This window comes from Anser brachyrhynchus (assembly GCF_964034855.1).
Source record: "Anser brachyrhynchus genome assembly, chromosome: 4".
Lineage (NCBI taxonomy): Eukaryota > Metazoa > Chordata > Aves > Anseriformes > Anatidae > Anser > Anser brachyrhynchus.
In genome coordinates, this window is record NC_137698.1 from 70,232,728 (window position 1) to 70,257,361 (window position 24,634).

A 24,634-nucleotide genomic window follows, 5' to 3' on the forward strand; every position below is an offset into this window, starting at 1 on the left:
AACAGCAATGGTGGTGGTTCGCTGCTGCTTTTTCCCTCTGCTTCTCCTTGGGCTTGGAAGCCAGCTTTCTGGGGGCTTTTTCCTCTTACCCGTTGCCATTTAGATCTTCTAACGCTTTCTGCCCCCTCATAATTTTTCTTTGCAGATAAAGATCTTGTGGGCTGTTTTTATTACTAACCTGATCATTTTTTCACGTCCAACTCAGTCTCTGAATCTATTGAAAACTTTATATATGCAAATTCATTATAATTCCCCACAAACCCACGGTTTACTCATGGAAATGAAGTTGGTACCTTGAAGTATCTAAGGGATGTAAAAGTGAGCCAATTTCACAGCAAAGCTGTTTCATAATACCTATAAGTATAGATTTTAGAGAGCTCTCCTGCAACATACGCAGGCGTTGGCTTTTTAATATTCTGAAATCTTGGTATTTATCCTGTTCTCTAATATCTCTTTTCTTTTTTTTTAATAGGTCATCACACAACGAACTAGAAAAACATAGGTAAGTCTTGAGAATAAAGCAAATTAGAAGATGTTATGGCTGACATGAGAGTGACTGTGCTTAATTAAGAGTATTTGACAATTATTCATTCTGCACCAAATCATTTAAGTGCTGTTTTTTTTGTCAACTTAAATCTAATAGGTATAACGTTGCTTTGTTTTTTTAAGTGTGTTATTTTTTAAATGCCCCTGATAATTAGTTTTTGACTGATTAATGCTGTAAGTGGTTAACTGTACTGCTCCTAACAAGGAATCCGATTGCAGCACCTGTTTCCTAGAGGTGTGTTGTGATGGAGGCAGATGATTTTCAGGGAACAGCGTGCCACAAGGGATTGTTTATTGTACTTTAGGCATACTTTGAAAACAGTTAGTTTTAGCCTTGCGATTTGTATTGCGTGTTGATACCTACAGACACTTTTCCCCTTGGTCTGCTTCCTTGCTGGTGCAGGGAGGGAGCTGCATGTGGGCTGGAAAGCCGCAGCCCTGGCGCGGGGTGCTCGGCGCTGTGCGGATGTTTTAGTCCCTGAGATGTGAATTTTAGAGGATCCGTGTTTGCACACTTTTAGAGACTGCTTAAATGTCTGCTGTGTCTTGCCAGGGTTTGTTTGCAGGTGGGGTTTAGCTGTAGGAAGCCTCCCGGGGTGCACTGCCCTGAGGATGCAGCGTGCTGAAGGCGTCCATCCTTGTGCTGGCACTCCATCGAGGCAGCAGGGCAAGCTGTCTTTTGGGTAGTTTTTGTCCTTTTTCACTAGCTTGTGGCTTTTGGGGTTTCACGGATCCAAAGAAGGCAGGGCTGTGTGTGAACACGGATGACTTCAAGCTATCCGCCTGCTTCTGAGTGTGCAGAAAGTGGTTGTTGGTTGTTTTTGGTGGCACAACAAGACTGAACTCACCAGGGCTTTTTTTTTTAAAGTCTGTTTTGTGGCCACAGTTACGTAGCAGCTCGGCCAGCACTTCCCTTGCATGCCGACATGCTTTCCTGTAGTTTAATTGTAATATGAGTAAACTGTAGCCCTGCCTAATAGCCACGTGGTCAGCTGGAGATGAGAGGAACTGCTCGCAGATGCAGGCCTGGGCTGCAGAAGGCAGTGCCGTGGCTACGGCAGGGAAATCAGCTGACAGATCCCTCCAGAAAACAACTCCGTGCAAAATTCTGCCATTCCCTAACAGTTTCTTTTAATTTCTTTAAATCTTTTGCCCCAGCTGTGTTTCTTTATCGCTGTCTTTATTTTTTTCCACCCTCTTTCCAGATATTCTGTTTCTTCCTTTCCCTCTGCTCTGTCATTCCTCTCATCGTCCAACCTGCGTATTCCTTCTTTTTGCTCCCAGTCATTTTTATAGCCTGAGCATGGAGCTGCCTCTCCTTTCCTCTGCTCTGCCTTGGCACATTTAAGCAGCGCAGCACGTCAGGGGCAGAAGTGGGATCTATTCATTGTCCAATTTCTGTTCTCGCTTTCAGTTCTGTGTTGTACCTGCGTAGTAGCGTGCTGTGTAGTATTTGCCGTGCTAGATTCTTTTCTGTCATCTCAAGGTCAAAATAGGTAAACAGCAAGGTGTGTCTCGGGACTGTACACCTAGAACTTGTAGCTGCTGCTGCTTGCTGTACCTCCTGAAGTTACACTGTCCCTTGAAGCCAGATTTCATTATTCCTGGTGATCGGTGTGAACTTGCAAAATAGTGCAGGTGCCTTGGATGTACCAAAAAAAAAAAAAAAAAGACGTTCTCCAAAGCAGATGAAGTGTGCACGGTTCTGGTTACCCAATGTATTGGTCTGAAGGACTCCTGTAAATTTTTTCCTCTACCAGCCCCCTCCTCCAGCCCCGTGGCTTTACGAGCTGATAATGCCGATCATACTGTTCTTCGCTCCGCTTTACCAAAACTGCCCTAAACCCCATCAAGCATCTTGTAAAGTTTAATGATTCACAGCCGTCGCCGGTCCCTGCAGCAGCTGGTCCTTGCAGCGGCGGCCCCGTCCCCCGACGCAGCCCTGCCCTGCCAGCTGTGCAGCACTGCCTGTTGATTTTGGAGGTGGATCCCTCCCAGCCCCAGCGCCTTTGAGTCAGCGCAGCCGCGACGCTTCTGGCCGAGGTGTGCCTGGTTATCTCCCAGGAGCTCGACGGGGAGGAGGCGAGGAGATGGCTGCTCACGTCCTCCTCCTGGCCCCGGCCCTCACGTGGGCTGCGAGCCGGAGGGCAGGGAAATGGTTTTTATTTCACGGGGCCCTTGTTTCCTGGATGAGGGTAGCCAGAGCTGGCGCTAACCGGAGAGCCTCGTAGGCATCTGTGGGTACATGGTGCCGCTCCACGTTCTGCGTTTGTGTTGCTCATGGGAGGTTTTGTCTCTGACTTTGACGTCAGCAGTTGCTTTCTCTGTGAGTGCAGGTGGTGCTGTTTGGCACCACTACTTCGATTTGCATCTTCTACTGCTGGGCTAGTCGTCTGTACGCTCTTGCGGGGATGCTCAGAGGAAGACAAATGGAAACAGACAAAATTCCAGCAAAAACTCTCGTTAAGTGGTAGACTTTAGACTAAAACTACAGTCAAGTGTTTGTTAGCAGTTTGCATGTAAAATTCCTTTCTCTCTGATTTTACTCTCCACAGAATACAGAACTTGGATGTGGTCTGTTAGAGTGACACTCTCTAAGGACTTGTCCATGTGATGGCAGTCCTGTTGTGGTTTGTTGTGATTAAGGTTTGCATCTCAGAGCTGTGAAACAGAAACCCACCCCGAGTAAAAAGTAGGGAGGAAAGAAATCTGTCCTAAGGAAAGGTGATGTTCTAGAAGATTTTTAAATAATTGAAGGGATGTCAATCAGAACAGCACTCAGATTTAACCAGTTTCTGATGATACAACAGATAATACACATGTATTTTTATTGTTTCTAGCCAGAGCACTGTATCAGTAAGCTTTCAGTGAGCAATGTAAATAGCAAGTGCATCGGTAATCATGACTTTCTGCACGGATATTTCTCAGTCAATCTAACCTGACAGCTATACCGAGGAATTCAGCTTTCCCAGTGTAAAAACAAGAACCCCTGGGGGGCCGGAGCATCTTAAAAAGACACAGCGTAAGCCCGTTTCTTTGCATTAATTGAAACTAAGCAGTGAAAAAGCAAGCTATGGCCCTCTCAAGATTGCACTGAGATCACCGCGGCATGAAGGCAGTGAGTCATTCGCCCTCTGCTCTTCGTGTTGGACTTGTCCCTGCAGCTCGTGCAGGACTGCAGGAGGAAGTGGCGCTTCCCTGCGTCCTTGCTTGTCCGAAGCAGGGGGAGCCCTGAACAGGAGCACTGGGGCTGACACTTTGGGCATCTCCGGCAGAGCGATTCCACTCCTTTTGCCTGGCTGTGAGGAGCTCTGCGTGGTCAAGATCTTGTCCTTCTGATGGCAAAGCCTTTGAAAACAGCTCACGAAACCGGATGGTTTTAAAGCACAGCTTTTCAGAGTTAGTGAGGAAATTAATAAAAAGCGTCTGCTGTAGTGTTCCTCGAAATGGGCAGGCCACGTGTTGCTGTCCCCAAGCCGGCAACTTGTTTGGCTGGGTGAATGCGGAGAGGCTTGATCTGGATGGACAGTTATCTCCTGCCTCTGCCAAGCTGATTTTATTATAAACAGAGCTTTATTCAGTTTTTAATCAAGAAGGGGGGGAAAGGGGTGGATCAGCAGTGGTATAAATCGTCCTGTGTGCATTCCTGAAGACAGTAAATCCCTGGGAGGCACTGGGAATGTAGTGAAGAGGGTGCTGGTTCATGTCGCTGGGCAAATGGACACGGCAGTGCCCAGCACTGCAGCATTTTTGCGGCAAGCACCTTCTAGTAGAAGAAAACAATCCTTCCTGAAATGGGTAATATAGCCCAATATATAGAGTTTTCTATATACAGCCCAATATATACCGTTTTATGGTGCTGATCAGGGGGAGAGTGAAAGTGTGTTCCCATGCGTGCAGAAGGTAACGTGCTCCTGAGTTCTGTGTAGTGCTTTGGGCAGTCCTTAGACCCAAAATCTTGCCAGGCGAATGTTGTTATATTGCACCGTCATGTGTATGAAGCAGGCATCTGTATATAAATAGAGGGTTTGCTTAAATATCTGTATTTTGATGGAACAATTATGACGTGCAGCATTAGCTGATAAATAAGAGTAGGTGCCTCTGAAGTTAAATTCTAATAGATCATCGGTTCTCATGAAAGAAGCGCGGATGAGCTTGCCGGGAGCACGATCACATTCACGATTACGTTACATTAATTTCCCTCATTAGGGTTATTTTGAGTTTGGAGAGTGCATAGAGAGTAGTCTCGAAATTCTGTCTGTGGTTCTTCGTGTTACTAAATGGCAGGGTTAATAAAAAGGGTGCAATCGCCGGTAGCTGATAAACTTGGAGGTTTTGATACAGAACTGAAAGGTCACTGAAATAATAGCATAGCGAAACAATACTTAGCGTTTATTTTTATTACAAGCTGCCTTTTCCAAATCGCAGATTGCCATCGCAGCTGGTACCGTTGTGCAGCGTAAAGATACAACTGCATCGATCCATCCTGTTGTAGGGTTACGGTGCGGCTGCTGGCTCAGGAAATCCCCTGAGCGCCCGCTGGAGGCTGAGGACGCGAGGCTGCTTCCCCAGAAGGATCACCCGCTACGTGTCCTGCTGCTGGACTGCCATCGTGAGCTTAATCCAGCCCGGCTGCTGGTGGGCCTGCTGCCTCCTGACGTGGCAGGGAAGGGAGAAGTTTGCTTTTTCAGCCGGTTCCCTGTCCTGATCCGGCTGCCTGTCGCAGGCACGCCCTGATGCCAGCTCAGGGAGGGTGGGATCGCTTCTGTGAGCAACGGGATTAATTTGCAGTACGGAACAGCACACTTCACTCCTTTGTCAGTTTAATGCTTCTCCTTAACATCCAGTTTTGGCTGCTGCTGCCCAGAGATTGCTGAACTGGATGGGTCTTGCTGACCTGGTACAGAAATCATTGTTGTAATGGGTCTGTAACCTCTGCTGCCATCGCTAGGACACGTGCAGATTATACACAAACCATCCTGATACGTGGCTGCCACGTTAGTTTGGGCAACCACCTGGTCTTAGTAGCAGAACTTAACCTCCATGCTGGTAACTTCCCACCAAGCAAAAGACTTTCTGTGCCATCTGGTTGGTGTAAAGAGGTTTTCAGATGAATTGCAATAAAGCTACCTTTGCAGGTAGTGTCTTAAGAGGCTGAATTGCCTTTGGGAGCAGGCAGGAGCCATGGTTCAGGTACCTGCTCCCCTCCAGGCTGCTTCTGCCTCCTGGAGGATCCCACCTGCAGCAGTCAGGTGAATGAATGGTGTTGCCACAGCCGGCTCAAACCCTTTCTGCCCGAACTTTAACCTCAGGCTTCCAACTGAGGAGCAAAGCATGTGGTGGGGTTTGTGTCTTAAGCTGCTATAAGCAGGTGTTTTTTTTGCTGGAGCTTGTTTAGCGAAGTCTTCAAAGAAACGGACCCACAGAACTGAAAAACTGAATCCTGTGGTTTAGTTGAGTTGTCCCATGTTTGGGTCTGATGAATCCATGGAATTAAAGGAATCAGAAGGTTTAGAGCTTCGCACTGAGGTGCTGCTCTTCCCTCACCTTCTCCCCCGTCTCTCGGTATTCAGCAGATGTCAGGACCTGTGACTCGCCCTGCGCGACGTGCTGCAATAGCTATTGTAAATGCCTGTGCACTGAAGTATTGTCTTTTTGGGGCCCGCAGCAACGTGACATTGGTTACGCACTCCCAACAAAAGCTTTCCCACGTAGACTGCCCTTCTGGAAGGGAGGAGTGCACTGAGCTGATGAAGCCTGGAAATCAGGCTGCTAAGGAAGTTATATTCCAGGTGTCAGACATGCACATGTCCTCGTGCTTTGGGCAAAGCTTTTATTCAGCAATGAAAAACGGACTAAAGTACTCTCTTGACCAAATTGTCCTGTCCTTTTTCCTGCTGAAGTAGGCTCTGCGCTACAGGGCCAGTGTATGGGCTCGGGCTCCAAAATGCCACGTGCTTCCTGGCCAGGCGAGCAGCGAGCAGAAGGCAGATGGGCGAGAAACCAAGTGCGCGCGTTTTTTCCACTTGCGTTTGTTCATCCCTCTCTCTCCAAACATGAGCCCCTTGTGTGTCTGCCTCTCATGGGCTGTGTGAGGGGTGGTTTACGTTCTCAGCATCTGCTAATTGACAGGACCAGTTCTTATCCACCATGGTATAGAGGCGGCTCTCGTACAAATCGGAGAGCGATGGGCCAGGCTTCCAGGTGCTTCAGGACTGTACAGACAACAGCTAGGTGCTTGCACCCTGCAAAGAGGGGGAGAGAAGCTGCTGGTGACTGCTCTGTTACCTGGAGGAGATTTGCTGAATCAGATACGGAAAAAAAGGTTTTTCCTTTTAAGCTTGCTTAGCTACAGCTGAGCAAGGAAACTGCAACTTGATTTATTTATTTATTTGCTTAAGGTATTTAGGCAGCTAATGGGCTTTAAGAAGCTGGCCTCTGGAGCTAGTCCTGCGTAACACGATGGGAATCCTCGACTGAATCCCAACCAGTCCTGTCTGTGGGAGCCCACAGGCGAACGCTGGGAGCACAGAAGCGGTGCCTACCACGGTGTGCAGAGGTCACAACGCACCCGCAAGCCAGCAGCGTGGCTCGGCTGTTTAAGGCAAGGTGGGCTCTGTGCTCAGGACTCACCAAACTTCCAGGAGAGAGGGTTATTTTCTCCCAGGCACGTTCTGAGCACAAAATTTCTGGTGACCCGGTGTCTCTGGTCAGGATAGACACTGAGGGAGCAACCTAGACTGCGGGAGGTGATGGTATTCTGTTTCTTGTTCCATCTCCTCCATGATGTATCAGCATCTGTAGCTCTATTTTAAATCCTTCCCATGGGATGATTACGCTGTTCGAGCACTGGGTATAACGTGGCCTGGTCCCAAATTCAGAGGGTGCTTTCTGAATGGAACAGTACGTGCTTTCCTCTTACACCTTGTGCCGCCTTCCCTTCTCGCTCTCTGCCAGCGTAACAGTCCGTGGCTTGGATTTACTGCCTGGAATTCCTTCACAGGTCTATTAATTCCCGCTCTATTTTTTCCTCATTGCACGTGGTGGGGTGGCGTAAGGCAGGCTGTTGGCCCAATTCTGCGCTCAGCTCAGGGGGTTCAGCAGGAGCTGTGTGTGCCCGCATCCGAGCCTGGCCAGACCCCATAGCACTTTTGGATGGCTACAGAGCGTGCAGTTATGGTTGTGGAAGCTCTAAGCGTGAACATTTAGCTGGTGGATCGTTAAGCATAAAAAAACATAATGCTCTTCCTTCACAGCAGTTGAATTTGGGCCTCTTTTTGAAAAACAAACAACCAAAACCACCAAAAGCCCCACGCACGTGATCCAGACTTTTCCTTGTCCTAAAAAGTGCAGTTCACAAGAGCGGGTAAGATTTTCCTTTTTTCGTCTCTTAAGGCCCTTCCTATTTTTGGAAGGAGAGGGTGTTTTGGGATTTCGTGGAGTGCTGTGTTCCGAGATAGGAGCCGTGTATGCCGAGCTGTGTGCGCGTCCCGTGAGGGTAGAGCGGAGTGGCAGGGCTTGCCAAAGGTTGCGAGTGGCTAGTACGTCTCTTTAATCCTCGTTTATGTTACACAATTTCTTTTTCTACACAAATTAGCATAACTAATTACGTAGTGTGAGGAGATTGACACAGCTGATACAGGAGAGGTGTGGGTTTGGATGTACATGAGGTCATCTGTTGCAATGTTCCTAACTTTAATAACTCTTGTCATGGGCTACGTGCCCTACATTAAGAAAACCTGGATTAGGTTTTAACTTAATGGTAAGAATGCAAAAAGATTCAGGAGACAGAGGCTGCCTCTGAATGTACTAAAATGTCTCTAAAAGCCTGGAGAAGTATTTGTGAGTCCTGTCCTCCCAATAGGCATCCTGGGATTAATGCCTAACAAATCTATCCGCCTTTGTTTCGTGGCTGTTTCCATTTAGGTAACTAAATGAAGATACAAGCTGCTAAATAAGGGCCTGCCTGGCATGTAGTCGCTGTCAGAACTCAGCAGTTGCTATTAAAGTCGGGAGGACTGTCAGCATTTGCAAATATCGGTGGCACAGGCACTGTCATATGTACCAGGTTAGCTAGCGTTTACAAAACATGAAGGTAGCAAACCCTGTCATTCCCCTAAGAAAGCTGACTTAATCCCGATAGGTGAGTGCTGTCGCGTTGCCTGCTGAAATAAACACAGCGTGGGTGGAGCAAATAATTTCTCATAGGGAAATTTGGGAGCTGGTTGTGTATGTTTGGCTAGAAGCAGTTATTGGGTTTGGGTGCTCACAGGTATTCGAAATAGACTGTCAGGTGTCTCGGTTCCCATTGCCTGGATTTACATACTCCCATGGCAAGTGGGTCCAAACTTCAGGTTTTTCCTTTTATTGCCAGATAATTTCAGAACGCTGCGTTGAAGAAATCCAGGCTGAATTTTGTGGGGAAGGAAGGAGGAGGAAAGGGGAGGAGTTGTGGAAAGCTGTGCCATACCTTACCGTCTCAAAATGGATTGCTTTCATATTCTGCTCAACTGTCCCCTGTCTGGCACAGAGACAATCAGCTCTGTGCTGCTCAATGGAAAAGGAAATAGAACGGAAATTATATTATAAACAAGGCACTATCTGTGCTGTGGCAAGCTAAAGCTAAACTCTGAGGCAGGGCTGTCAGATAGCTGCAACCCTCCACTGTCCCATGACACCATTCTGGGCCCCTGTTTTGGGGAAAAACACCATGTAAGTGTTGCTGAGCTTCTAGTTTGTTGTAGTCTTGGAACAGACCATGTTTAATTACAGCCGGTGTATTTAATTCTTCCCCTAAATTTGTTTATATATGCATCTACGTTCTGTCTTTTCTATCCACCTCTAATTACAAGGTGTCAGTGACAGAGTTTGAGGCGTACAGCGAGATGTTTGGGGATGTTTGTTATTATTTACTTCAGGGTGACTTCTTTTCTTCTTTTCCTTTGGTGTTTCCACTTGGGGCCTGAGCCTGTCTTGGGCTGGTCGGAACAGGCACCCTGCTGTCTCCGGCAGGGACAAGAAGGCACCCCAGCTTCCTCGCTGGAGGACATCTCGGAGATCTACAGCAGTAAAGACAGCAGTACCCACCGGCTCCTTCCCCTAAAAGCAAATTAACTTTGCTCCTTCATGCGCAAGCATCCGCCATTTGCTACTCTAAGATGGCTGTGAAGCTTTGGTAGAGGCAGGTGCTGAGGAAGTATCAGCAAAAGCAAAAACAGAAGTAAGAAACGCACTGAACACCCATTTCTGACGCTTAATTCACTTAATTTCCGAGTCAGACTTAACGCTTCCTACCTCTGAGAAGGAGAAAGTGATTGTCTGGGTGCCTAAATGGAGATATGGTTGCCTTAACTCTAAATAGGTTTTAAAAGTGCTGTCTGAATTGTTGTAGTTTCTTGTGGTGTCTCATGCCTTTGATGCCAGGCAGGGCTCCTGTGGCGTTTGTCAGGCTAGAGATGGCCCTTAGGGTCACACTGGTCACTGGGTTTTTCCTTTTCATATGGATATATGGGTATAACAGGCAGTAAAATGGCAACCACAGGTACCCAGTGTTCCTGATGTTGTGGCATCACACTCTCCGTTTGACTTCAGGCAGGCAGAGGCCATCCAGTCGCAGCTGTCTGCCATCCAAAGACCTCGTGCTCAGCGTGTGAAGGCAATGCATGTTTTTGATTTAGCTAAAATAATTCAGCCTGACTTGCCTCTCCTTTAATTTGGCATCATACAGTGGTGTAAAAAAAAAATATAAATTCTTGAACACATTTGACATACGTATAAAATAACTAGGTCTTTAGGGAGGTTTAAAATGAGGCAGACGGAGCCTTCTAGGCCTCGTACTGTGCTCCTCTTGCTTAGCGCTGTGCTAAAGCTCAACTTTTCTAGGCTTCTCTAAGCACTGTCGTCCCCCCACCCCCGCTTTTTTTTTTGAAGATCCTTCCTGTTGGCAACTGTCCTGAGACACGATGTTCTTGCTTAGCATTTTGATGTGGGGAAACAGTCTGATAATTAAAGCCGGTTTGAAGCCATGGGCTGATTTGTAAGCAGTGACTTGCGCTGGGGTGTTGTCGGCTGGTGACCGCGTAGCTTGTGCAGTGCCACGCTGCACCTTGCGCCTTCGTCCTGGTGGGTGAGGGATGTAAGTGCTCCCAGAGCTGCTGGTGGGGGTATCTGTCCTCTTAAACCACCTTTTGGCGAGCTGTTGATTTGTGGAAAATGGCAGTTATCCCGTTCCCCTCCGCTTGTGCAAACCCCTGGTGATAACAGAGTCTTTCCTTATTTCAGTAAGCTCAGTTCTCTTCAACCTGTGCTCTGCAGTCCTCAACAAATTCCTGACAAGAGCTCTGGGAAAGGTAGCAAAGGAAAGCACGCCTGTTGTAGGACTGCAAACCTGTGGCAGGAGGCTTGGATTTGCCGTGCAGGACGGAATATTGTGTTCCACTGCTCGCAAAGACCAGGGCAGCATTGCCCCCGTGTGCAGGATGGAGAGTCGTGATCCACTTTTGGGGTTTCAGAGGGACTGTGTTTAAGTACGTGTGTGTCTTGTGTAACTTCAAGTGGGAATTAAAACCGCTTGATACCAGAGTGGTCTGATCTTGCAGTGACACTTTGCTTATCTAATTTGGTCTATCGCTGTGCTGAGGTAACAGACAAACTTCAGAGCTGAAGTCTCCCTGTAGTGTAGCGTAAGAAACTTGAGTGCCAGTAAGACAGATGGATTTGAGAGGTCTAATTTAGGAGGACTACTAAGTTGCAATGTGTGCATTATAATGTGTGAAACAAACAAGTATAAGGCTGGCTGAAAAAAACTATTTAATAAATTTAATGAAAACAAGGCAGATTTTTTTTTGTAGACTGTATTTTCAAGTATGTACAAACGTATTGCCATCACTCGTGTGTTTCCCCACAAGGCACTGTTGTTCATCTGCCTGTATTACGCAGATGTGGCAGATGTGATGCGAAGCCCGTTGCACTACGCGATACCTCTTGCTACTGCTCACAAGCATCTGAGAGGTAAATGTTAAAAGATAATCAGCAGATACCAGGGCTAAAACCACAAGACATTAGAAACAGAAATTCCTTTTTTGTAGGTGTAAGAATTATTCACACTTGTTTGACATTGACTTTGAAGGTTTAAAATACAGCAAACTGTTCTCTGTGGGTGAGCACAACCTTAAAGGCTACAGTACTAGGTTAGAATCTTTTTTTTTTTAAACTGAGGAAAATCCATACAAGGGTGAAAACTTACTGCAGATGATTTCAGCAGTTACCGTAATGTTTGGTTTCTGTTGCCTCAGATTCTTGCAAGGTCAGAGATTTCATTGCCTCTGGTCAGAGGATGGGGGAATCCTTTACGTGTAGCTTTGAGGTGGTAACCATCCCGGGAAGGCAAATGGCATCCAGCTGCCATTGTTTGCTTGGGATGCTTTTGGGAATCCCCGTATATCCCTTGTAAATTCCTATTGACGTTTTCCGAGAAGCACATCTCGAATTTCTGCATGTTTCTGTTACTTATCTCGGAGACCTGAGACAATGAAGGGCTGTTAAACCTTCCGTGGCTGCTGTTCAAAACCGAGCAGCTTACGACAGTGGGCTGAAGCCTGGGGGAACTGGTGAAAGCCAAGCCTGACTGCAGGGAGGAGGAGCACTGGAAAAACACGGGAGGAGACGAGAGTGGTCAGATGTCAGTCCTGAGGCTGTGGTTCCCCAGCAGCTAAAGCAGGTACCAGTCAGAGTTGCTGGTGTCCCTTGCTTGCACCGTGCTGCCTTGCACGTGGCGTACTCCCCTGCCAGCCCGCCGTGAAGAAAACAAGCCGGTGGGAAACCCAGCGCTGCGTTTTGGTTTTGTCCTCTTGTGGGGTCAGTCTGCAGGCAGTTCGGGCACAGGGGCGTGCGTGAAGTGGGATGGCGCCGGCAGGGGGACACACCAATGTCACGCCTCACACGCCTCCATGACAGCTCCCGCGCGCGTCACTGCGGCAGGAGGAGTGCTTGAGTGGGAGAAGATTGAGGAGTTTGATGGTAACAGGCACTAGATGTACTGCAGGGCTTTTTATTTCTTCTGCTGGCCAAAGTACAGTGTGGCTCCGGGACGTTTCATGCTCTGCTGCTGCTGTGAGAGACACTCTTGAAGGGACGGCTTGAGTCCAGGGACACCCAGGGCCTTGCAAGGGGCAAGCTTGGCTGCTGAGGTGAGCATCGGTCCTGGTGCTTCAGGTCCCGTTTCTGGCACCCGCTGGTGGACAAAAAGCAGCGGACGGGCTGCAGAGAAGGGGCCATGCTGGGGCCTGGTGAGGCAGAGGAGAGCTTCGGGGTGGGAGATGCCAGCCACCAGCTGCTGAGGCTCAGGTTGGGCCTCACACCAGTGCTGCCCAGGTTGCTGCTTTACACGGTTGTTCCAGCCCGAAGTGAGCCCCAGGAGCTCCTGTTGTTTTTCCAACCTTGCTCCTGCCTTACGGTGGTACTCAGGCCTCCACAGCACACCCTCCAGTGGCAACCTCCAGTGCAAGAGCATTGAAAGCTGCTTGTAGGTTTCCTGAGAGATGAAGAAATACCGATGTCACCCAGTGCTCCTACTGCTGTACCCAGCAGGGAGCTTCTGGAGGGACAGAGAAAGGAGAAAGAGAAGAGGACAACATGGGCACCAAGATTTCCTTCTCTCTGTCAGCAGTCAGGAAACTCCCAGTATAAACCAGTATCCACCTGTCCCCAGCTAGCTTTCTGCAGGCTGCTTAGCGGGCCAAATATTTATACCTTTGTGGTATTGCAGATATTTCCTTTAAATTACACTTGCTAGAAGATGTAGGAATAGGCCTGGTACTTGTGTATATTCTAAAAAGTGAACAATCTGCAGCTTTGTGAAGGTAAAAAGCAAAGTTAAAAGTGTAGTCTTGGCTCAGCAAGAGGGCCAAAGTGACACTCAGTGAAAGTAAATAAAAGGCAGTATGAATGCTTCAGAGTGATAAAATGCAGAAAACATGGAAATGGCAAGCTTTGTCAGGGGCAGCAGACATTTTCTTCTGTCCCCAGTAGTGCAAGAGTTAGGACCATCACCACTCACTTCTAACCGGTATTCACATGAAAACTTGTGGATGACCAAGTTCATAGCAATGTTGGTTCTTTCAAAGGTAATGATTTTAAGATAAACTTGCAGCCATTGCCTTTGTAGGCAAGTGAAGTACCTGAAGACCACCAACTACCTGGCTGCTAGAGCTATCTGGTGAGTTTCAGTGTAGAGAAACAGATGCACAAAAATATTTGGGACTCTGAAAATCTGTGTAGAGTGTGAAACTCATAGAAAATGCTGAAGTAAACAAGGTAGGGTGTTGCATTTAATCCACTAACAGTCACTTCGATTAGGCAACTCAGAGCTTTTTCCATCTGTTTCCCCAGTACCTTCCTGTGCTTCACTGTTGAATTTAGTTTCAGAGGCCTGTGTGAGGTATTGGACGAAGAGAAAAAAATACATATATTTGGAACAAACCTTCTATGAATCTTCACCTGCAGCACAAATTTCAGCATTTTGTTCTTAATTCAATAAAAGAAAAGTGCATCCATTACAGGCCACTGATGTTTGGTTTATTTTTTCTTAGCATAATGAGAACCAAAGAAGTTTGCTGTAAGGACACTGCTGAATTTTCTGGTTTTGACTCTGAGGCACTGAGCTGTGAGCAAATATTTCACACATCTCGAAGCAATCAGAATGTCCAAGTGCAGCACACTGGGTGCCTTGCCATGGTACAGTGCTTTAATACTAAGAGGTTTTCTTTCCTTTTCACTAAAGTAAATTTGTTGAAGCAGCTTGTGCCGCTTGAATATGACCCTCTTTTGTAAAAAGGAATATATGTTTGAGGTATCCTTTTGTAGAGTGAAAAAAAATATTGAAAGTGTTTCTGACTGAAATAAATATGGAAAAGACAGGATTTTATTCTTCAGTGGAGGGTTGTTATCTTCCATTGTGTTTGATCTCTTTCTGAAGATACTCTGAATGCTGTAAAGACCATTAATAAACAGATTTACTTAGAACAATTTTTTTAAATGATTTTCTATTATTTCTTATGATTGAAATTTTAGATATAATCTCTCTAAATACCTTTGTAAACACATGTCCTTTAACTGGTACAGGATTGTCTTTGGTAGCTTACAAAAAGTATTGTAGATCTGTAAATATATCATTCCTGACAAATATATCATTCCTGACACATACTTCAGGAGAAGTATTAGCTTAAGGAGGAGTAAGTCATGTATGTGTGAATACTGACGTAGACTAAGCAGAGCAGAGAATATAATTACTTGTGTACCTATATTGTATGTATGGCCACGATACCGTGAATGTAGGAAACGACATGAGAACATTTCATTTACAGTACCATTAAAGCCATTTGCAGCAAAATTTTGTCACTGCTCAAATGTGATTGTGCATAAAATGAAAAGAGCTGAAGCTCTGAAGAGATCCTGACTTCTTGTGGCGGGCTCCAGTACAAAGGAGCTGGCACTGGGGTCAGCGTGCAGGCAGATCGTCTGTGTAATTTTACCTTCATGTCAGGTGAACGCTGAAGTTTAATGCTGGTCTCCATATTTAAAAAACAAATGATGATAAAAATATGAATAATAATTCTGTCTGTATTCATCATGACCAGTAAGAGTTGTGAAAGACCCTGATTTGCTGATTCTCTATGACTGAAACTTTACTACTCCCCATACACAGGTGCTGGGTTTTCGTAAATAAAACTGTGAAGAGTCTTCCTGTAAAAACGCAAGCATCATACGACTGCAGTTAGCTCACTTCTGTATTTTATGCTGAATTTCATGTCTGGTATGGAGATAAAACCACCATTCTTTAGGGAGAAAACACAACAGTTAGATTACGGCAGGGGTCTCTGACCTGGAGCTGTGGGCTCAGCCCAAACCCTTTTGGTTCACACAGCACCTGGAGAACATTTGGCTCCAGAAGTGAATTTTTGGTGCAGAGATTCTTCTCTGACTTTATCCTAGGTACGTTATTAATCCAGATTACATAGTCATTATGCAACAATGAAAGATTTAGTAAGTGCTCTATATTTAAACCTGTGTATATTAACTTCATTGCACAGCACCAGGAGCAGGATAGGTTTAAATGTGGAAAAAAATGCGAAACACGAGAGGAGGAATTTGAAATGCTTCGGTAACTCTGTCCAGTTTGTAATAATATTGCTAATTCTAGATTCATTTCAAACTTTTTGCTCCCATTACCTGTAATAGGTTTATGTTCTTCTAAGTGTGTGCGTGGGGAGGGTGCTTGTATTAAAAACTCAGGGGGCTTTACTTGTGAGGTAGGACAAAACTTATCCTATGATAGGGTCGAGGCTGTCTTGTTTTTGGATTGAAGTGGTTAAAGTACAGAAATGATGAATTTTTAATTTTTGCATTATTTCAAATGTAGCTCTTGTTCTCACTAGTGCAGCTTTTCATGATTGCATTTTCAATGTCATTTGAATGTTTGATGTACTGTGTCCTTTTCTTTGCAGAACATCACCAAGCAAGTATATTTAGCAGTTGATTTGAGAGTATGTCAACCCCCTGTATACACAGCTTAGTTCAGTAGACTAAATTTGGGACATCTGAAATACAGACACATGTTCAGCCATGCAAGCATTTTTAGCATTGAAAACATCTTGCAGAAAGCACAACTTGGGCCTTCTTGTGAGGCAAGTGTTGTTTCATGCCCATACATGCCTCAGCGGTACACGATGGTTGGGCTGAGGGTGTTGAAACAAAGTGGAGTGGACAGTGCCCTGTCTAGCTCAGGGAAACTGAGTATGTGCAGTATGGGAATATGGACGTTTAGCTGTTTCTTGCCCATTTGCCAGCCTTTCAGATCCTTGCTGCCCAACAGCTGGAGATGGTGCAGCTCTAAGCCACCTCCCAGTATGGCCGAGACAGCTCCGTGCCGTGACTGGGCAATCCCCTGGTAGGGGTCAGAGGGTGTGGAGCAGATAAGGCAGTTCCAGGACCTCCCATGGGACAGCAAACTTTGCTGATAGAGTTGGGCCTTCCCTTTTACAGTCAGTGTTGAGTCAACAAGAGAATGAGTACGTGTGAGAGAGTCGCTCTTCTAGCCTGGGGAGGACGGGGACTGAGACCTCGAGGATACGCCAGGTGGACATGTCAGGAATTTGACCTGTATCTGTTGAATTTTATGCACTTGCCCATGCTTGTTGAGAAATCATGCATGAGCATTGCCATTTGGATGCTTTCTGCAAGTGATGTCTGGCCCTCGCAGCTCAATGTCAAGAGCAGGAACTGCTGTTTATGTCTTCGGGTGCAGCTCAGAGGACGTGCCTGCCCTGTGCTCTCTGTCATAAACGCGTGGAAGGCTGTCAGCAGCTTCGTCCACGGGGGTTTCCCCAGCCAAGGCGGCGGGATCGACAAGCACACCTTCCCAGCGCTGTTGCCAAGGTCCCGCACGGACGTGACAGGATTTTTCACTGTCACCCTGTAAGCTGTCACAAGCGTCCGTGGGCATTTAATTTTGCTTAGGCCTGGCTGAGGCATGCCACACTGAGGAAAAAGCAGCTTGTCTGGGACATGTATTTGCCAAAGGAAGGCTTTGCTTTTCCAGTTGGCTTTGTGTAGATCGGTGGGTTAAACAGCGGGCCCCAAATAGGGGCTCTAGATTTGTACTTGCATGGTTTAGGAAACATGCCTTTGTTTCTTCACTGCCATCAGAGAGCTGTGCAGCTGCAGCTATCTGCTTTTTGACTGTCTGTAGGCTGTTTCTGTCATTGTGCTATGTAAAAGAGCTATGGAGAGCCCATGTGGAAAGACTATAGGTGGATCAGGTCACTCGACAAGCCTACAGCACTGTACTGGGTTGGATTGGCGCAGTTTCAAGTGCGTCATTTTTGTTTGTGGGGCCGGTTTTTTGAGTCAAACACTACATCTTTACAAGCACTCTGATTTGTACGATCACCAAAATGTCGATTGGAGGGACCTGTGGTTTTGTCTAGGTGAATCTTGAAAAACCTCCGAGGACAGCATTTCTGCAGCCTTTCTGGGCAACCCATTCTAGTTGTGCACCACCGCCCTTGTAAAAAATTTGTTTCTTAATGACCATCCTGAAGCTCCCAATTCACAACCATTGCTTCTTATTATATTATTTGGCCTTACTGAAGAGTATTTTGTTCCCGTTGCAACCACCCATCAAGTAGTTGTAGGAAGTTCTTGGAATTGTTGCAGTTTTCTTGGAATTAAGATTATCCAGTGTGAACAATAGGCTTTTTTGTTTCGTTTCCCCCCCTATGCAGTGTAGTATTCTATTTCTTGCTGTGTTAAAATGCATTTGCACCCGGGATTTCGTACATATGGAGAAGCTTTTTGACTATTACTTCACAGATGCATTTACTGCAATTTTGAAAATGGTTCGAGTCAAAGATCTTAATTTGCTTTTGTGTGGCAGCCTGTCTGGGAGACGTGGTGAGCTGAGCGGTCAGTGTTTCTCCTGCCTTTTCGTGGTTGAGCACTAGAGTGGTGTCTCTGTGGACTGCAGTGACTGGTCTTCAGATGAGCCTCTGGTGGATGTGCCCGTGTGGGGAAGCTGCCAGCACCTCTGGGTTTCTGCTTTGTCCTGTGGTGGGTGGCGGAGCACCCTGAGGCAGGCCTCAGCTTCCCAGATGGGCGCCCGCGGGTGACAAAGCAGAAGAGGGAATGGCCTCAAGTTGTGCCGGGGGGGTTCAGGTTGGAAATTCTGAGAAGTTTCTTCTCAGAAAGAGTGGCCAGGCACTGGAATGGGTTGTCCAGGGAGGTGGTGGAGTCACCGTCCCTGGGGGTGTTCAAGGAAAGGTTGGACGTGGTGCTTGGGGACATGGTTTAGTGGTGACGCTGGTGGTAGCGGGGTGGTTGGACCAGATGATCTTGGAGGGCTTTTCCAACCTTAATGATTCTGTGATAGGTTGGATATGATGCTTAGGGACATGGTTTAGTGGGTGACATTGGTAGTAAGGGGATGGTTGGACCAGATGTTCTTGGAGGGCTTTTCCAAAATTAATGATTCTGTGGTTCTAAGAGGCCTGAGACCCAGCCCCTCTGACCCACACCTTGTGGTGTGGCAGGGTTTGTCCTGCTGTCTGTTCGGAAGTGCTGACCAGTAGTGCCCAGTCAAAACCAGTTCAGGGGAGTCCCAGCTGGAAGACGTTGCCATAGCTGTCAGCAAGCGACTGCATCATTTATGTGGAAGTGGTGGACCACCCGGTGTGGCTGCTTCTGTGGAGCATTGACCAAATCTGTGGGGTTAGTAACTCGTTTCTATTAAGCATTTAAAGAGCTATAATGTAGATTCATGGGACCACGTTGTGAGCTCATGCACAGGGAAGATGTGGAAGCCTTGAATATCCGAGACCCCTGTGTCTACTGGCAAAAAGCAGACACAGCCAGTCTGAGACAGGTCCCTCTGGTGTTGGCTCCCCTTCTCCAGCTCGGCACCTCGCTCCTGCTGCACGGCTCAAGGATGCAGATTTGGGGCAGCTTTTTATAGATCCTCACCTTGGATAAATTCAGGAGCAGCGATGAGGGGGATATTTCTGTGCATCCGCACAAGGTGGGGAAAGCGCACACTTTTATAGGCACTGTTTTACTGGCCTGACATCACATGTGGTGTGGGCGATCGTGTTGGGTTTTGAAGCTGGAGCAGAGTGTAATTAGTGCACTCGAACCGCATCTCATGCAGGGAGACTGTTCCCCTGTCCCTCTGGGACCAGGCGGCTTATTTTCTAGGTGGAGTACGTGGCGTGATCTGCGAAACACAAAGCAACTCAGGCTGTGATTACCTCTGTGGCTGCCTTCTGGGTGGTTCCCCTCGGCCGAGGAGAGAGAGCAGTCGGTTCCCTGCGGTAAAAGAGGGAAGTTAGTGCTGGCAGATCCTGTACGTGACAGCTTACCTGCCGTGAAGTTTGGGTCCCTTGCTGCCGATGGTGTCATCTGTTACCATAACACGCCTGAAATGTTTTCTGGCATTCTTACAGTTTTTTTTCTATGATGTGTAAACTGGAAAACATGGGGATATTTACTCTAGTAATTGTGATGGGCTGGTTTTCTTTTGTTACTTCCCTAATCCATGCCGCTGATTATGCTTTTGTGCTATGATGTATGAATTAGCACATAAACATGCCTATATTTATGTAAAGATCTACGTGCTTATGCTTTAAAATCTTTCATGGTTTCACAGGTACTGAGTGAATAAATGAAAGAAAAAATCCCCTACCAAAAAAAAAAAAGTGAAGTTAGAATAGGTCTTTTAGAGATGTGCCTATTACATTTAGTGCTGACAGTTGCTAGTGCTGAAAATGCTTTAAAGCATTCTTTTTTTTTTTAATATTTAGCTCTTTTTAATTCTTCTCATTGGTTGTTTAAAATATTCTTACTAGCTTCGGTCACATGCTCTTCATAGCAGTTCTGTGAAGTCCTGCTTTACCTGGTTTGCATATAACATAAAAAGAATGAGTGCTTTAAAAAGGCACGTGGCATTGCCCACTGATCGTGGTAATATCTCTGTTAATTCCCAGCTGATGGTAATGAAGTGCACTAAAACCTGATTTTGTCCCTGTGGCAAGCAGACTTTCGTCAAATAGCAACAGAGGCTGAAAGTTCGGTATGCAGCCGGGCTCCATTAACATTTTTCAGGATTAATACCAAGTAGATCTCAGATTAGCAATTCTGTATATTTGTTATAATACTTCTAACTACTGCAAGCACATTGATAGTTCCATTTCCATGTGTTTAACTCTCTCTTTACTGCTTGGATGCTATTCTTGTCCTCTTCCTTGCCACGTCCTCCTTTATCTTCAGTCCCCACTTCTGTCAGCTGTCTAAATAGAGTTGCATCCAAGTTGTGCTGAGTGACGCAGATGACTGCGTGCGTGTTCAGAGGCCATTTAAAAAACAAAAAGATTAATCGAATTTAGTGCCTGGAGAAAGTTTTTTATTTAAAACACGAAAAAGCCAGGTAGTTGGTAGAGGCTATAGACACAGAAAGAAAGATCTACCTCTGTTTTCAGTACAGATACCAGCAGTCCCTAATTGGGGTACTTTTTCTTTTGGACCTATTTCAAAGGTCAGTGTCTGAGTTTAAATCAGCAGTTACAGGGGTGCTCTGCGGTCTGGTGGGGTTACTTCCACGGGTATTTACCCCAGTCCGTGTTGCTGTTGGTTAAATAAAAGCTTTTATATTGCTAAATTTAGAGCTTTGAATTTAAAAACAAACCCCAGGCCTAAACAAAGAATGTGTCATTACTTTTCTCTTGAGAATCGTATTTTTACCAATAATCTTTTTCTCCTGAATGGCTTGAATAAAGAATTAATAATTTCATAGAAATGCTCTTTGAATTCCCACCTAATACGCTGCTGATTTATAGGTAACCAACGCTAAATGTGTAGTCATTACAATACTGAATTTTAATTAGCTTTTTTGCTTTGTTTTATTTTTTCCCCCATTTATTCTCAGGTTGTCCTGATATCGCACTAATCATTCCAATTACAGGTGTAATTTGTCATCAGTGTATATTAAATCCTCTTAAGTGGCTCTTCAGACGCTGATGCTGAATGCTTCTTCTGAGCTGAGTGTTCAAAAGACAGTTCATTCTTGACCAGGAGCGTTCAATTTCCTGCAGTTTGTTTTGTTTCCTTCATGCATACAGCGTATAGCAGATTTGAGAAAGATAATTATTCATGTCACACTTGTGATCCGCTTTGCTTACTGTGACTGCTTTGTGGGGGGTGTAGGCATGCTCCAGATCATCGCTTTGTTCAATCTGTAACAGGCTGGCAGAAAGAAAATATTACAGATGTTGCTCATGTAAGCGCTTCTGCATCTATTTCTATCTCATTGTAAAACTGAGAGGTGATTTTGTCAGGATTCCTGTTCAGGATTATGCACGCAAAACAGGAGGGATTTTCTGTTGCTTTCAACTGTAGAAATACACTCACACAATGTTATTTTTTTCACTCCTGCTTTGTTTTGGATAGTTGAAGTAAGGTTGCACAGAAAAATAAGGAATTAAGAAATACAAAGAAGTTCAAAGAAATTTAAAACAAACAAACAAACAACAAAATGCTTGGAAATGGAGTGTCTATAGAAATGCCACCTTCGTGATCCACACTTTGCTGATGGGTTTGGTGTTGTTAATACAGCAGAGAGGTTGCTGAGAGCAGTAGTAGTACCACATGCAAAGGAGAAGCAGGACCCAGTGTGGCCGGAGCTGGTTTCTCCCTGAAGTCCGTGTTTTTCTCCTTTATTCAACCTCAAAGTCAGTGTGCAGCTTTGGTTGAATTACTCCGAGTGTACTTCCCCTTCCTTAAGTTGGGAATAGCCAGGCTGAGCAAACTGCTTTGAAATATAGGTATGAAAATACTGCATAAATGTGCCAAGTAGCATTACTACATTTCAAGTGACCTTTTGCTCTGAAACTTTGCCAAAGGGAGGGGAGAGGAAGCCACTGTTGAATCGAGCTCTGCAGAGAGATCCTGCAAACAGATGGTGTTTGCATATAGGATGTGCTATTCGAGTGCAACTGTACTACAACGCTCTTCATTTTTAATAATTGCAGGCGGGCTAAACTCCGGCTATATTTGGAACAGCTAAAACAGCTTGTGCCTCTCGGGCCGGACAGCACCAGGCACACCACCCTCAGCCTGTTGAAAAGAGCTAAGATGCATATCAAGGTAAAAACGTTCATCTGTATTTTATTTTATTTTTCCATTTTTAAGGCAGAATCTTCCAGAATGTGTATCCATAGAGAGGAAGTTAATTTTCACACAAAATCCACACCCATATGTCTCGTCTTCTGGATATATTCGTCCTTATTAGATGCAGGGATTTCACTCAGAGTGTCAAGTTTTGGTGTGTTTTGCAATTTACCCGGCAGTTTCAGATACATGAAATGGTGATTCTGTGGTTTCTGCTTAGTTTACATTGTATTAAAAATATATATGTATCAAGGCTGTTCTTTGATTAACGTATACATTTTTTAAGGGCCGAGCAAAGTAGCATTGTACTGCACTAATTTCAGTGTAAAAATACTAATAACTAATAATGAAATAACGAACGAAGTCAAAAGGTTTGTAGCCACTAGTAAGCCTTGTCCTCATCCTGTACCCCGATGACCAGATCCTGGAGCATTTGACAGTCATTTAAAAGAAACCAAAAATAAATGTAATCTCCTGTTAGTTGCCACTCCCCTTGCATATTTGTGTGTGTAAGATCTGGGCCACAAGTTGAAAACAAAACCAAAACCTCACCTGTGCGTCAGCAGCAGTACAGGCCATATATTTGCACAGGTAAACAAAGGAAGATCCTCCCCAGGCCTCCTCTTTCCTAAGACACTCTAGTTTCACTCTCGTAGCTTTCAGGGGAATCGGGCTACGTGCAAATATAAAACAAGTATTTAAATGTAAAAAGTTAAAGAGTATAGATTGCTGCTGCTGTGTCCAGGACTGTAATTATTCATCTGGCATTTCTTCAGTGTTAGAGGGGAAAAGATAGGAAACTGAAAAGTGTCAAAGAGGTCGAATGCTGCCAGTAATCTGGGAATATTTCTGAAAACAGCCTGCTGTTGTACAGCATTAAGATTCAGTGCAATTGCATAAATGGGTGTAATTCGCAGGAAGTACTGAGGATGAATTTAAACAAATCCATGCTTGTGAACAAGGTTACTGAGCTACCTCTTCAGCTCTTGTAAGCACACTTACTCCAGCTGAGCAACCCCTGGTTTTACCATTTGAGATTTCGGCCTCTTGTTTATAATTTAGGCTAACATGCATGAAAGGCACTGCGTGTGGTTTTTGTCTTGGGCTACCCCCCTATCTTGAGTTTATGCATACAAACTGAAAATCTGTTTTTACAAGTGGCAAGTGTGAGAGATTAGCCATGTAGTTACCCTTTCAGCTGCTGATTTAAAAAAAAAAAAAAAAGCTAGGAGCATATGGTTTCAAAGTCCATCATGCACAGTACCAAGTCCTCATTCTCTGAAAAGTGAAACTGAAGTTTAGTTTTCTTTTTGAAATTTTAACCGAACCTATCCGGCCTGGCCTGCCCCTTAATTGTTCCTCTTCATCAGGGCTACAGGCTTTGAAGACAGCTACCTCCCTGCTGCACTGCCAGAGCGTGCCAGTGCCCCTCTGTCATTTCTAATACAATAATCTAATACAATAATTAGTTTTGAACACTCACTCACCGAAACTTGCCCTGAAAGATTGGACAGTTTTGAGACAGTTTTGAGTCTCCTGGATACGAATCACTGAGTTCATTCCCAAAATAGTTGTTAGAGTTTGGGACCGCAGCCAGGAAAATACAGGAAAAGGAAATCTGATCAATTGGGTACATTTGGTTTGCTGTGTACATGGATGTACCAGCCCATTTTCTTATTCTAACATTGTGTTCCTGTGTGTGATGTCTGTCTGAGTAGCGTGTGGCCTTACAGCCTATAGAAGTTAGTTTTCAAGTCAGCAGGGAAGCTGCCTCGTTGAATAATGGGAATTAGGTTTTCAAAGATAAATGCGTTTGCTTTCAGGTTTGCATTGGAACAGCAGAATCTTTGTGGTCATTTGGCTTGTGGTTTGCTGTATGCTGTCCCACGCCACCCTTCTCTAGAAAACCAAGCGTAGGTTCATTCAGATGGTAGGGAAGAATCATCATCAGAAGCAGCGTTCGCTCCCAGTACGTCTCCTAAATCTTACGGGCATGTAAACACAGCGCAAAGAGAAATTTGGTCTTTCTTGTATGTGCTTTTGCTGCTAGAACCTGTAATTTATTTAATCATTTAGATGAAAAAAAAGGGCTTTTTCCCTTTTTTGGTTTCGATTTGTTTGTAGTTCCTGCTTTTGATCCCATTGTACTCATTGTATTTTCTTCCCTAGTTATGTAGACAATTTTTGAAAATGGCCATCAGTGCAAATACATTGCGAAAGTGTTCAGTTGAAATCTTAAAATGTAATGTTTCTGTACTACATTTGTACCAACAGTGCAGCACATTTTACAGGGTGGGAGGTATTCTTTTTATTTCCAAATACCTTCTTTTATTCAAGCAACAGGGGAGATTTTAGGCAGAGCTGTGAAAGGATA

At 45.3% G+C, this 24,634-nt stretch overlaps 1 protein-coding gene across 3 annotated transcripts in view; it reads left to right on the forward strand.

The window, feature by feature from the left end:
* Positions 1 to 24,634, forward strand: part of MXD4 (MAX dimerization protein 4) — a 40,459-nt gene that overhangs the window by 8,720 nt on the left and 7,105 nt on the right. For all 3 annotated transcript variants that reach the window (XM_080590274.1, XM_080590275.1, XM_080590276.1), the window contains exons 3-4: positions 473 to 502; positions 22,122 to 22,236. In XM_080590274.1, the coding sequence (XP_080446400.1) occupies positions 473 to 502; positions 22,122 to 22,236 (145 nt within the window). The remainder of the gene's footprint in view (positions 1 to 472; positions 503 to 22,121; positions 22,237 to 24,634) is intronic.